This window comes from Meles meles, chromosome 11 (genome assembly GCF_922984935.1).
Source record: "Meles meles chromosome 11, mMelMel3.1 paternal haplotype, whole genome shotgun sequence".
Taxonomy (NCBI): Eukaryota; Metazoa; Chordata; class Mammalia; order Carnivora; family Mustelidae; genus Meles; species Meles meles.
In genome coordinates, this window is record NC_060076.1 from 80,892,258 (window position 1) to 80,906,850 (window position 14,593).

General features: G+C 46.2%; 2 protein-coding genes across 3 annotated transcripts in view; one reads left to right on the forward strand and one right to left on the reverse strand.

Annotated features, from left to right (window-relative positions):
- Positions 1 to 8,219, forward strand: part of LOC123952888 (guanine nucleotide-binding protein subunit alpha-14) — a 199,744-nt gene extending 191,525 nt beyond the window's left edge. Inside the window, exons 3-5 of the mRNA XM_046022506.1 lie at positions 2,405 to 2,559; positions 5,010 to 5,138; positions 6,358 to 8,219. Of these exons, the coding sequence (XP_045878462.1) occupies positions 2,405 to 2,559; positions 5,010 to 5,138; positions 6,358 to 6,556 (483 nt within the window). The 3' untranslated portion in view covers positions 6,557 to 8,219. The remainder of the gene's footprint in view (positions 1 to 2,404; positions 2,560 to 5,009; positions 5,139 to 6,357) is intronic.
- LOC123952887 lies at positions 2,578 to 8,337 on the reverse strand. 2 transcript variants are annotated; one of them, XM_046022505.1, is made up of 2 exons: positions 8,218 to 8,337; positions 2,578 to 4,407 (listed from the first exon to the last, which is right to left on the reverse strand). In XM_046022505.1, exon 2 carries the CDS (start codon positions 4,076 to 4,078, stop codon positions 3,269 to 3,271), a length of 810 nt encoding a protein of 269 aa, XP_045878461.1. In that variant the 5' UTR covers positions 4,079 to 4,407; positions 8,218 to 8,337; the 3' UTR covers positions 2,578 to 3,268. The 2 variants fall into 2 exon arrangements, 1 of the variants encoding a protein (XP_045878461.1); XR_006820762.1 differs by lacking the exon at positions 2,578 to 4,407 and adding an exon at positions 6,470 to 6,600.
- Positions 8,338 to 14,593: the final 6,256 nt, after the last annotated feature.

Genomic DNA, 14,593 nt, shown 5'->3' on the forward strand with positions numbered 1-14,593 from the left:
GCAGAGAGCCCGACGTGGGACTCGATCCCAGGACCCCGAGATCATGACCTGAGCCGAAGGCAGCGGCTTAAACCACTGAGCCACCCAGGCGCCCTAAAAATAAGTTTTTAAAAAGTCATAGTTAGGGGGCGCCTGGGTGGCTCAGTTGGTTAAGCGACTGCCTTCGGCTCAGGTCATGATCCTGGAGTCCCAGGATGGAATCCCACATCGGGCTCCCTGCTCAGCAGGGAGTCTGCTCCTCCCCCTTCTCATGCTCTCTCTCTCTCTCATTCTCATTCTCTCTCAAATAAATAAAATCTTTTTTAAAAATAAATAAAAAATAAAAAAGTCATAGGAGAGCAGCATGAGAGGCAGGCACCCCAGAAGCAAGGATTCTGCCTGCCAGGGACAGAGTGAGGAAGACGGGCTGGCCAGCAATCACCAGGGCTTTTCCTCCTGGGAGAGCCCTTCCTGCTCCTCTGTGCTCTTGCGGGGACCCGCACAGGCTGCCGGCACCTGCCCTCACGTTCTTCAGCTGCCACTGTCTCGGGGTGTTCTGTGTTCCAGTGATGGGCGTGTGTATGGGCCGCGTGTTTGCGGGCTGCCCCTGCCACCAGGCACTGCGCTGGGTTCTGGGATATCGGGAGTGTTAAGACACTGGCTTGTTACAAAGACTGGGAAGAAAACCGATCCTTTCAATGCCGGGGGAAGGGCCAAGCCCAGGGTGGGGAGAGACCATCTGATCCTATCGGGAGGAAGAGGGTGGCGGAGGCAGGCAGGGAAACGTGAGGAAGCCAGCCCTGAGGCTCTGGGCACACACTGCCAGCTTCTCTGGGCTGTGCTCTCTCTCTGGTTTGGATTGGGCAGGTGGTACCAGATGTGCTCGTGGGCAGGATTCAAAGTCGTGGCTGGACTTCAGTGTGTCCTCTTTCTGCCAACGGTGTCAGGCATCTGTCACAACGATAGGGCTGGTTTTGCTTACATTTGGGTAATACTTTATAACTGATAAACCAGATGCCTTGAAATTCATTGGCTCCTTTTACAAATGAGGATGTGGACATAGGGAACTGCTGAGGTCCTTACAAGTCCCAAATGCACTAGAACTCAGGCTCCTTATTCCTGGTCCAGGGCGCTTCCCACTAACCCATGCTGCCAAGACCTGTCTGAGATCCTGCGACTGGGACCCTCCCCCTGCCGAGGATCCCACAGTCCAGCGGGGGAAGAGTTGATAGCCACTCTTGATGGAGAGGGGCGCAAAGTCATGCTGATTTCATCAGGGCCCTAGATTTTGCCCCAAGTCAAGTAAATCTCTAAGATCTCCCCTTTCTCCAGCTTCCCGTTGGATTGTTAATGAGGATGAATAACACAAAATACAAGCACCTTTTCAGCGAGCAGGGCACAGCTGCCAGTGAACAGCCAGCTCTGCACGATGTCATTGCCCGGAGATGCGGCCGGGATGGGGGAGCAGAGGAGAGGCCGGATTTCCTTGTCTGTGCAACTTGCAGCCAGGGGATGGGGTGTTGGATCTCTGTGGCCAAGACATGGACACGTTGAGGATGAAGGCCAACCATATCATTTTCATTTGCTAAGGTCTGACAAGATTTCTGGCCCCGTGCTAGCCTTACGTTGATTAAATGAGATAATGTGTGTGCACCTCTTGGCACACAGGAAGTGGGCAATAAGTGTGACTGACAGTAATAATGACCGCAGTCATCTTAAGTACTGTAATAATGGAGCAAGAGTATTAGAGCAATAGCTATTGAAGGACAGTAATGATAAATATAATAGTCAAGCAATAATTGACTTGGGCAGGGGTTGCAGTGGGAGTAGCTCTCCAAATGGGAAGGAGTTTTATCAGCGATGTCTGTGACAAATAAGCAGACTGTATGGGAACTCTCTGAACTTTCTTAGTTTGGCTGTGAACCTAAAACTGATCTAAGAAATAAAGTCTACTAAGTTATATTTAAAAAAAAAAAAAAAAAGGTGGAGGAAGTGAAAACGTGAGCCGACCGACACAGCTAGCTGGTGATGTTTGTCTGTTCTCTGCAGCCCAGGCCCTCTCTTACTGCTGCCTCACCTGCCACCCCACCCCTGGGATGCCAGGACAATGAGAACAGTTCAAATTGCTCTGCCTGCCATGCAGATGTTCAGATGACAGTGATCCATGGCTCCTGGGTTTCTCTGTTCACCAATGGGTGCCGGATGCCAGTGGCACTGGCCCCTGGAGGCTGATGGGACCGAAAGCCACAGGTCCAGGTCTCTCTGTGGCTCTGAGTGAAGCAGCCACATCGTCTACACGGGCAGGAGCTGGCACTGCATGGCTTGCGTGTGAATGGAGACTGTCCCTAATCCACTTCCCTTGGGGAAGTCTTGTCCTTGGCTTCCTTTCCTTCGCCCAATGACAGGTTCTCTTTCCTTCGTGCAGGAAAATGCCCAGCTAATCAAAGAAGTGGAAGTGGACAAGGTCTGCGCCCTGTCCAGGGACCAGGTGGAGGCCATCAAGCAGCTCTGGGAGGACCCAGGAATCCAGGAGTGTTACGACAGGAGAAGGGAGTACCAGCTGTCAGACTCGGCCAAATAGTGAGTGCAGAGCCCAGGCACACGTTGTCCCATTTCAAAGAAGCCTCTCACTGGGGAGAAGGGAGGGGCCTATAAAATGTGGGCACGCGGCAACACTACCCCCTTCCTGCTTGTCACTATCCCCCTCTGACTTTGGTGTGTGTCTTATCGCTTCCTAAAAACTGTGGACCCCCAGATCTCTGTCCTTGTCCATATCCACCTTTCTTCACTGTGTTCTAAGCCTCTCTCATTCAACGAGAAGCTCAATCAACTCTGAGGTTCTTTGGAGGGAGCTCATCTCATCTGGGGTGCTGAAATCTTGTGACTTGAGTAAGGGCTACCACTGCCTCTGGCTTCTCCTTTCCTCCTCACCATATCCCTCTGCCTTCTGGTTTCCTGAGCAGTAGACAGCTGGAACCGTTGCCCTCAAATAAAATCCAGTTTATTTAGACCAGCAGGGCAATAGACCTACTCCAGGTCTGATCTGGTGCTGCCCTCTGGTGGGCAAGACAGGTTTTGCAGGCCCAGCACAGGGAGGACGTTCAGTCCTCAAGCCTTTTGCTTAATGACTCCCTGGGATGACCTCCGCACTATAGTTTTGATTCATAAAGCTCTGGTTTTAAATCATTAATCCCTAAAGTAGGAGGAAATAGATGGTCCTGCATACAAATTATTGTGAGGTGATCACAGAATTTCGTTTCAGAATTTCCGGAGGCAGTGCCTCTGTCCACTAGGTCCCTGGACAAAGAGATTGGTCACGTTCCTGCTTGAAGAGGCGGTTCTTCCTGCTTCTGGAGCTCAGCTCTTTCCCTTTTGCCCCATGTCCTCTCCCAGCCTCTGAAGGCCTCAGAATCCCTTCCCCTTCCCTTTGGGGGTTGCCGTTGCCCTCCGAGCTGGTGTGGGTGGGCAGTTCACCCTGATGGTCTGGACAAGGCAGCCGGCAGGAGAGGAAAGCTGCAGCCTCACGTCCGGTGTCGGTGGCCTCCTTTTGGTGCAAGTGCCAGGCTGAGTGGTTCAGGCCACGATCCCAGGCTGGCACAACCAATCTGAGTATGGGGACATTTAGGTGCGGTAGAGTAGACAAGGAGGAAAAGGAAATAAAAGCAGCCCCGAGAAGGTCTGGGATCAGCTCCGGAAAGAGCCGGAAGGCAGGTAGGCAGTGTCCAGGGAGGAAGGTGGACAGCTGTGGAGGGGGCGACAACTCCACGTCTGTGAGGGCATCTCTGGCCCTTCCCTGAGGCCGCCCAGTGTCCTTTGCTTCTGCGAACGTTCTGGGGAGTGGCCGGGGCTCCTGACGTAGAGCCACTGGGAAGAGCTCCCTGGAGGCTCTGGAGCTGCTGGAGAGCTCAGTGGAGCACTGAGAACTGGGGCCTGTGCACTGAGAGGCATGCAGGAAACGGTTAGGGGGACCGTGCTGCCCCAGAGACAGTTGCGCTCCTATGCCAGCAGCTGCCCCAGCTGGGGAACTGCCGCACTGACTCAGTCCAGGTTCACGGTGGTGGCAGCTGGGCCAGAGCTGTCTGCTTATTGAGACAGGCATTCAGTTCAGAAGAATTCAGTGCGTGCTGCTGTGGGCCAACCTGTGGTCTCTGTCCTCCAGCGACAGACTGCCCAATGGAGGGTGGTTTGCTTCCTGTACGGAAGGCTGCGCAATAAATACGGCCTGCCTGCCACCCTGAGCTCCCCCTCAGTTCCCGTTCATGCCCCTTGTTCAGCATCGTGCTCTGAGGTCCTCGATCAGCAGCCTCCGCTGTGCAGGGGGAGGAGCGGCGAAGCCGTGCTGGGCAGGACGCCCCCGAAGCACCCCCTCTATCGCAGGCCAGGGCCTGGGTTACAGTTCTTTTACTCAAAAATGCCTTGTATAATGGCCTTGAAGTTAAAACACAAGAAAACAGAAAAAGTAATTTGTTTTCAGCTTAGGAATTTTACTCTGCAGCCAAAAATAATCCGAGACAGGTGTTGGCTGATTTTAGATGTTTAATGTCCCAATAAACAGTAAACTTCATCTTGTTATTTTGAAAGAACTTTGAGTTGGCCTGTATTATACCTTTGTATTTTCGTAGAAACTCAAAATCATTGAGCAAAGACTTTAAGAACAGCATCTCTGTTCTATAATGTTCGTGGGTGGGGGTGAACGTGGGAGGGGGGAGGGCTTTGAAGGAGGAAGGCAGCCGAGAGGTCAGAGACCAGATCCCAACAGCCTTTCCTTCTGACGCGCTGGATCCCTCACTGGCCAGGGAGAGGAGCCTGGAGGAAGAGATGGCATTACTCCCAGATTTCCCAGAGGACTCATGGAAGCGTCTGATCCATATTCTCTCCCAAACATAGCTGGGGGTGGGGAAACCGTCCAGCACCACCTCTCCAGGTGGGCATGGATAGAACCCATGAACCCTGTGGGCGTGCTGGGAGTCGTGGGGTGGACGTTTCTCTCATCTAAAATGAGTCTTGTGCCTTGTTGTCTGATACCGCAGTTACCTGACGGACATTGACCGCATCGCCTTGCCGTCGTTCGTGCCGACACAGCAAGACGTGCTTCGCGTCCGAGTGCCCACAACCGGCATCATCGAGTATCCATTTGACTTGGAAAACATCATCTTTCGGTAAGACTGTCTCCCTGACGTGGTCCATTGGAATCTGTGTGGCCTTGGAAGTCCCTGGTAAAGTGTGTGATTCCTCAAAGGGGTCTGTCTCCTAGAGGCACCTGACCCTCTCCATCACAGTGTGTAACACGGCAAGAGGTCGCACGTCCTGGATCAGAGAGGAACTCACCGTCCTGTTCCCTTGGAACAGAACAGTCTCAGAAGACTTCAGAGCACTTTCATACCCGTTTGTTCCCTTGTTCCCCCGTGAAAACCTGCATCTGGGTCGCCATGAATTTACGACTGTGAGCGTTTTACAGTCAGTGCCGCCAGCTACTTCTGAAGCCTGAGTCTGGTCCCCAGCTCTATTCTCTTTGCTTCACTTGGTGTTTTCTAAGCCACTTTTGAGCCAGTATTTAAGAACTGGCCCATTTCGCTAACATTGGGTCCCTGGTTGCTCCTGAAAGGTTGAGGCGCTGGTGGGGGCGTGCCTGCACTTCTTTCCGGCGCCGCTTGCCTGCAGCTGCCTAGCAGGCAAGCCTGTAGCCGGGGCCCCGAGCGTTCTCGAGGCTGCCTGCTGTTCTACTCTGGAGCGACCCACTTGACTCACTTCTGTAAACTGCCTGCCTCCTGCAGCGTCCGAGCTTACAGGCCATCTTTGGGCTCTGACTCCCTTGAGTCTTCTCCCAAAGCCCCGGGTAGAGCTTTCGGGTTGCCACAGAGGAGGGGGGAGACCTCCAGGTCTTACAGCCCCGAAGGGGTGGCTTCCATGGCATGTGGACTGGCGGGTGAGTCAGAGGAGTGTTGGGAAACAGGCAGCGGGGAGGGCCTGGAGGCAGCTGGCGGAGCTGGGGGGCCTGGAAGAGGGCCTGCCTTTCTGCCCCTTGTGTGTCTGGTGCTCAGCCGTGCTTAGAGGGACACTTAGGTGACACTTGTGCTTTGTGCCTGGATGGATGCAGCTGCCTGCAGAGCGACGTCCCTGAGCAGGCTCCCCGAGTGACCGCGGCACCGTTTCCAGTAACCTCCCTTACGTTCCGTGCCTTCTTCGCCAGGAAGCACCTAGGGTCCCTCTCTGCCGAAAGCAGCGGTGCTTCAACATTGGCGTCTTAAGCCCCCTTTCCACTCTAAAACATGACTGAAGATGCTAAGCAGTGCTGACTTCCACAATATGACGATTCCTGTCCCTCTCCCAAGAGCCATGCGTTCCAGCCTTTGGCTGCTCTGTGTTTGTGTCCGACAGGATGGTAGACGTTGGCGGCCAGCGATCCGAGAGGCGGAAATGGATTCACTGCTTTGAGAGCGTCACCTCCATTATTTTTCTGGTTGCGCTGAGTGAATATGACCAGGTCCTGGCCGAGTGTGACAACGAGGTATGCTGGGGGCGGGGCGGGGTAGTGGTAGCTGTGTGTTTGCAAGAAGCCAGCCTGCTCTGGAGTTAGGTTCTGTTCTTGAGGTTATACTATCTTGCTATTCCAAGTGTAATCTGTGGAATTAGGAGGACCAGCATCACCTTCGTGCTTGGTAGAAATGCATGCCCAATCGACCCACACTGAGTTATCAGAACTTGTATTTTAACCAGATTCCAGCTAATTTGAAAGTTTGAGAATCACTGGCTTGGAATTCCCTGGGCATCTTTAAGAGGAACCTGGCACATGGGTCCAACTGCAGACTCTGATCCAGTTGGGGTGGGGGTGGGCTGAGCCTGGGATGGGATCTCAGGTGCTGTCAAGGGTAGAGCCTCCCAAAAGCACTGGTTCTCGGTCTTGGCTGCATGCATATTGGAATCCCCTGGGAAGTTTCCAGAAAAGACCACTTTTGGAAGTCACAGTAGAGATTTGGATTTCTTGGGTTTGAGTCGGGGGTATCTTTGCCAAGCCCCTCAGAGGTGCTCATGCACAGCCAACGTTGAGCAGTGCTCTTTCTCATAAGCATGTGGGAACAGGCTTCCCAGTCTCTCTCCACAGGGCTTCCAAATGAGGTCCTAACTGAGCTAAGCAGTGGTGTGAGATGCTTAGAGCTGTTCGGACGCTCCCCGGCCAGGCATTCCGCGTCCTCTGCAGAGCTGCCGTACTGCCAGCTGTGGGGGACTGCCGCAACCACATCTGCCCAGAGCTCGGGGACAGCAGTCGCTGTCCCTTCTCTGGGAGATGGGGCGGCGCGATACCATTGTCCTCCCCTTGTCTTTTCCCCACCTTGCAGGAGACACCTGACATTACAGAAAAATGTCTCTTCCTTCTAGGTCATGGTAGTAAACCAGTAAAGCATTCTGCCCAGGATTAGGCAGTAACCATGAACAAATTATATTTTGTATTTCTCGAGAGCAGGCTTTTCTCTGAGGAGCAGAGTTACATTAGCTAATTAGTGGAGGATTAGCCCATTTACTGGTCTCATTGTACAAAGAAGAATCTTGGCTACCACCCAGCTTTTCCAGGAGGGACATTTGTTTTTAAAAAAAGGAAAAGGCTTCAAGTTATCAATAGGAAAAATGAGCTCCAAATTTGTCTCAGGATTACTTAATGATGTTTCTCCGGAAACTCAATAGAAAAGATTATTCAGGGGCACAAGGGACCAATGCCTTAACCCAGTAAGCTTACAAGTTAGACATTCTCTCCTCTCCTAAAAGCCACAAGGTATTTGGGAGAGGAATTCCCCTCCAGACTCGCCCTCCTGGGGGTAGATATGTGATGTGTACACTGGGCTTACAGGAATTGTTTCTTCATGTATAGCTGGTCCTTGAACAACACAGGTTTGAACTGCCTGGGTCCATGTACACGTGAGCTTTTTTCCTGATAGATATGGTACAGTGAGGGTATTTACCTTAGGATTTTCTTCATAACATTTTTTTCTCTAGCTTTAGTGAAAGAATATGGAATATAACATCCATTACACCCAAAATGTGTTGTAATTGGTGAAACTCTGGTCAACAGTAGGGTATTAGTAGAGTTTTGGGGGAATCAAAAGTTATACATACATTTTCAACTGTGCCAGGGGATCAGCCCCCCCACCTCCTGCGGTGTTCAAGGGTCAACTTTCTTGTAGACTATTATTGATAAGACCCTAATAAGTTTTTTTAAAGCTTTAAAAACAACTGAGGGCTTACCCGTTGGGTAATGAATTCCAGATCTTAACTGCCAAGAACGTGCTGCATAGAAGAATGGGTCCAGGTATGCAGGAGTTGCAGGGAGACAGACTTACAGCGTCCCTCTGGAGTGCGCACGCACACACATTTTTCACCAGTACAACACCTGTGCTGTCTAGAGCCCATTTATGTCAGCTTAGACTGCATGGTGATCAAATTATGGCAAAACCAAGACACACTGACATGGTCATTAATTTGGCTTAAGAAATAATTAACACACTAAAAACAACTGTTAAAAAATCTTTGATGGCATGTTAAATGCATACTTCAGCATGAAGAGAGAAAACCACTCAATTTAAAATCTCTAAATTACAAGATTTAATAAAAAGCTCCAAACCCATTAACTTTTAAACAACAACAACACACACACACAAAAAAAAACGCCACCCAACTGAATCCTAGAGGTCTCGAGGCATGATCTATAAATTAACAGACCCTTCTGTTATAGGTTGTGTTAAGGACTATTATTAAACACCCTTTAACTTAGAGCAACAACACAGTAAATCACAGTGGCTTTTAAAATTTCTATTTCTATAAATTTCTATAAAATTTCTATAAAATATCAAATTCAACTTACACAAAATCTCATAGCCAAGAGTCAAGAAAAGAAATATAACATTCACATTCAGTTTGCAGGGCTTGACTCCACACTTCAGCAAAACGTTTTGAAATAACTTCTATAAGTGAAAAAAGACTTAGAAAATGGCCGATATTAAAGATCTGATGAGAGTTCACGACAATGCAGCTGACAAGGACATGTGGTGACTTCTGTGACCTACATTTTAAGGCAACTAGAATTATAAGTGATAACATTACAGCACGACGTATCAAATTTCCAGGAATTTCACACAGTTTGTTTTCAGTGACTCCAAGTCAAAAGAGTAAAATTGGGAATGTTACTTTGAGGAGGTCTCTAGCAAGATTATGCAAGGAAACTAGAAGAATTCAGGATGAAGTCAATTTACAGGTAAATAATGAAACGTCAGACAACACAACTAGAGTCTGATACTCACAAGGGTGTAGTAGAGTTTCCACTGAAGCATCATCTTTCTCTGTAATCATCCCCACTTCTGCCAAAGATAGTAACAAAATTACACTTGGCCTGATTATTTACATAACAAGAATAGTGGTTGACCATATATGCTCTTTGAAATTTTGGAACTTATTGGAACTTATCATAAGGAATCTCAGATTAGACTTACCCTCATGTTGCCTATAGTACCTATAGATTTAGGTTAGTTCCTCTCTTCTTAAGATTCCCCCAAATATTCTAAGGTTCCTGCACCTGCCAGAAAGTAACCTTTCTTACCAGGTAAGGCTGCCTGGAACCCTGTAAAGGGGCTGTACCAACTCCATAAAGTTAAACTAACCTTCTTAAAACTGCACAGTCACATCTGATTCTATGGACATTCTCAAATATGACAATCCACTCAAAGTCTTGGTAGTATAACCAGAGTTTCTAACTGCGTCCTCTTATAAGAACAGATGCTTATTGAACTTTACAAGTAACCGTATTGCCATGGAAATAAGAAGGGTCACTATGAGTTTCCAAATTATAGAGGGACCAGGTAGGGAGAAAAAATAATTGTTTCATTTTGTTCATTAGTACATACTTTACCAAATTGCTGTTAGTCATAGGTAGCTTAAGAAAAAATAAAAAGCTTTCCCTTAAGTCTGGAAATAACTAGTATTTCAAAGTCATAAAAATTAAAATCATCCTCATCGGTTCATTCAATCACATGTAATCCTTGCTTATCTTGGTCTCTTATTAGCAATTTTGTAATTCCACTTTTTCCATAGAGTTTTAGAAGTTCAATGGTATGATTTGAAAGTTATCAGAAACCTGTATTCTTTCCATAAATCTCCTTGAAGATGAGGCAGTTTTGCAAAAGCAGAACAATAACTCCTATAAATAGCAAAACACTTTAAAAATGGCCATGGTTCAAGATCTAGTGAGAGTTCACTATAATGCAACTGATAATAAGTAGAATTACAAGTGGTAACATTAACCACGACATAACAGATTTCTGGGAATTACAATTTCTGGAACATTTACGTTAATGACCTCTATCCATACAAATACAACCGAAGCAAAGGTTAGTATCTCTTACTTGGGAGTGCTTCCCATGTAATGTAATAGAAGTCTAATTAGTTTAATAGCTTTTTCGTTTGTTTGTTTAATAGCTCTTTTTTACAAGGAGAGAGACAAATCTTGAGATGTTCTAGGGTCCCTCTGGAACATCCCTAGTTATTTCAAGGTCAAAAAGACTTCATTTAGGGTGCCTGTGGCTCAGTTGGTTAAACAACTGCCTTCGGCTTGGGTTGTGATCCTGGAGTCCCGGGATGAGTCTGCATCAGGCTCCCTGCTCAGCGGGGCGTCTGCTTCTCCCTCTGATCCTCCCCCCTCTCATGCTATCTCTCTCTCAAATAAGTACATAAAATCTTTTAAAAAAGACTTTATTTAGAATTTGAGTTTCAGGGGCGCCTGGGTGGCTCAGTGGATTAAGCCGCTGCCTTCGGCTCAGGTCATGATCTCAGGGTCCTGGGATCGAGCCCCGCATTGGGCTATCTGCTCGGCAGGGAGCCTGCTTCCTCCTCTCTCTCTGCCTGCCTCTCTGCCTACTTGTGATCTCTCTCTCTCTGTCAAATAAATAAATAAAATCTTTAAAAAAAAAAAAAAAAAAGAATTTGAGTTTCAGCTCTTCAAAAAGCTCAATAGTTTTGAATACTTGACCAGAATTTAGAAACAATACTTGATTACCTATTTTAACAAAAGTCACAAAAGATTTCAAAGGCAAATATAGAAGGTTACATAGTTGTGAGCAAAACTGGGCTCTTACTCTTGAGAAACCTGGGTTTTCTTAAGTAATCAAAAAATTGATGACAAAGATAACATGAAACACAGGAAGTTATTTCAGTAAAACACAAAATCTTTTGCTTTCCATTCAGCTTGAAAGGTAGAGAAAAACCTTTCATGTTTTTTTATCGGGAACAGAACCAAGTGAGAAAGAGCTTTGTCTTCTTTCACCGTTACAGCCCCTTGCTCATACTCACTGACCTTTTTCCTACGTTTCTCCTTAAGCTCTTCCAGATTGTTGACTCAGGCAGAGGCCAATAGCATAGGGAAGGTCCTGATAAGACCTCCAGCAGGCCCACACCACCCAAACCAGTTTGAGCTTAACCCCTGGCTCACACCTGGGCCCTTGGACTACGTAGTATCTGACAACTACTTACACCTCATTGTAATACTAAAATCTCCACCTAATGGGGAGCACAACCTCATTCACACAACATACAAAGTAGCGTAGACATCTTCCTTAAGGTGCTTGCAGGATTTCATGCCTGCCTCCACATCTGATGACAAGAGATCCATCCCTTTTAGAAGATTTCTTTCTTTCTTTTTTTTTGAAGATTTATTTGAGAAAGAGAGCAAGTGAGCATGTGCCCATGAGCTGGGGGATGGGGAGAGGGAGAGAAAGACTCTTAAGCAGGCTGCAGGTCCAAAGCAGAGCCTGACACAGGGCTCGATCCCACAACCCTGAGATCATGACCGGAGCTAAAATCAAGAGTCAGACACTTGACTGACTGAGCCACCCAGGTGCCCCAAGAGATCCCCTTTTTAAAATATTCACCCTAACCCTAAAGAAAAGGAACCCATGCACACTTACTCAGGGAGTCATAGCTTTGGAAGTTATGCCCTGTGAACTCCTTTTTTGCTGTAAATTTTACTTTGTCCAACAACCCAACCGGGTGTACTGTTTATCTTGACTGGCCAAGAAACAAACTCAAGTTGGTTCAGTTACACCTTCAGGAGATGTAAGAAAACCAAGTTTTAGTTTTATTCAAGTATACTATTGACACTAAAGTTTATCTTTACACATGTATGAATTCATACCATTTTAGCTAGCTTAATTACACATGGTTTTCTCTTTCCAATTTTCTATATCCAACTCATTTTCCCTTACTCTCCTCTTTCCTCTTCTGAAACAACTCGTTCTACTCCAGGACACTATTCTTTCCTGTAACAAGAATGCATCTTTGTATCTCATACCTTTTCTGAACCCAAACCACATCTTACTTTCCTTGGCATACAGAGAGGTTTTAATTACGTATGCTAAACGAGTATTCCCAACCCTCTGAAACCTTAATTTCTAGAACTAAGAAGCAGTTACCAACTGTAGTTTGGCAAATTTATGAATACATTCCACAATTTCTAGAAGCATATGCTGCTTCATAGTATAATTTTTCAGTGTGGTACAAGATGTTTACTAATACACCCAAATATATTTAGTTTTTCTGTATTAAGCCAAAAACATAAAAAACCTACATTCAGTAATGTTCCAGTATTTTATCATATTTGGAAGTTTAGATATTTCAATGAATTTCCATCATTTAACTTGGGAAAATTTCATAGGTTACAATTACCAAAAAGATTTTGAAAGCTATTTTAAAGATTTGAAAGCATATCTTCTATGTCATAAAACATCACTGTTGAAAATTTCATTTACAAACTTTAATCCCACTTAAATCTACTTAATTCACTTGTTCTTAATCATACTGAGATGACTTCTAAAGACGTTAATGCCATCATTCTTTTAGTTTTCTTGCTGACAAGTTTTGTAACAGAGATAACAGGAACTCATTTGACTAATAAACCAGGTAGAATAAAAGTTGTATGTCTGCATTACATCCAAAACTGACAACCCTGTAGACATACCTACTTCAATTAAACCAAATTACAGTGGCTTTTACTTATTGAATATTTTCCCAGATCACATGAATTTGGAAAACATTTGGGTTAATTTCTATATTTCTGAGTCTAGAAATGCTTAACTCACATAAGCAGTTAACTTCTGAGCCAACTAAGAGTAGAGCTAGTTTACAAATTAATTTTGGCAATACCATCTGGAAGGTAAAAAATATATTCTTTTTTTCTTTTTTTTTTTTAATTTGATAGAGATCACAAGTAGGCAGAGAGGCAGGCGGGGGGGGGGGGGGTTTGGGGAGGGAGGTGTGGGGCGGCAGGGGGAAGCAGGCTCCCCGCTGAGCAGAAAGCCCGATGCGTGGCTCAATTCCAGGACCCTGAGATCATGACCTGAGCCAAAGGCAGAGGCTTAATCCACTGAGCCACGCAGGCGCCCCCCCCCCCCAAAAAACAGTCTATCTACAACACATACAGACATACATAAACATAGATACAAACAGTGACCTTATACCTGTCACTGTAACATTTTAACTATGAATCTGGTAAAATAACACACAAATCAGTAATTTATAAAAGAACAGCTGGTGGGGCACCTGGGTGGCTCAGTGGGTTAAGCCTCTGCCTTCGGCTCAGGTCATGATCTCAGGGTCCTGGGATCAAGCCCTGCATCGCCCCCCCCCCCCCCAACCCCGACCACCCGCCTCTCTACCTACTTGTGATGTCAAATAAATAAAATCTTAAAAAAGAAAAAAAAAAAAAGAACAGCTGGATCCAAATTGTGTTTCTGGCAGATGGAATGAGTTAAGTTTACTTATGGCTAACTCAAAGCAAAGGCTTTTTTACTGAGATTTTGTATGAGATTTTTACTGAGATTTGTATGGAAGCCACTTTTTTAAAAAATTGTGCCCAATTTCCAAAAAGCTCCTTTTCTCCTTCTAATGAGAATCATCTCCCCAAAGTCTTCATTTCGAAGAGACAGCTCTCAGGTCCTAGTGAAGATGGGGTGGAAAATATACATCAAAGGAAAAGGGAAAGGATCCAAGTTGTCTCCAGGGGCCTTGGGGCATATTTGCCTACTACCAGAAGTCCAAAGTAATTACTGTTAAAATTTTTCCTTTTCTTAGGTGCAGGACAATTCCATTTCCAATATTCCAATCTTATACAGTAACTGCAAGCATTCTGAGATGAAGAGGGGAGGTTTGGGGATTGGTAACAATAGATGGACTGTGTAGTGCTTCTAGAACTGCATTTCTAGTTTTATAAAGATTTTTAAGACAAAAGATGGTATTTCTAATTCCTCAAAGAAGTAGGGGAGCCTGAATGTATTATGGGGCTGACACATTCATCCAACTACATTATCTTCGATTTGTTTTTTTATATCCTTATTGGGGAAGATTTCCGTTCCAGCTAAGATGGAAATCAAGAGTCCTATGTCCAGGAACTTCAGGGTTTAACGCAGGACGCCTGTGTAAAGAGTATGTGAAACATTCAGCAAGAACCTCTGAATCCTCTCCTGAGCGTAGACTCCAACCTGGGACCAACTCACTTTAGGGTGAAAAGATCTACTATTGCTTTTATCAGTCACTGCACATCAGCCTTAGCCAATCCATTTCCTGAGCATTTGCAGGAAGG

Coding starts and splice junctions, on each gene's coding strand:
- LOC123952887 (XM_046022505.1), bottom strand. CDS start 4,078: ATGCCTGTCTCAATAAGCAGACAGCTCTGGCCCAGCTGCCACCACCGT.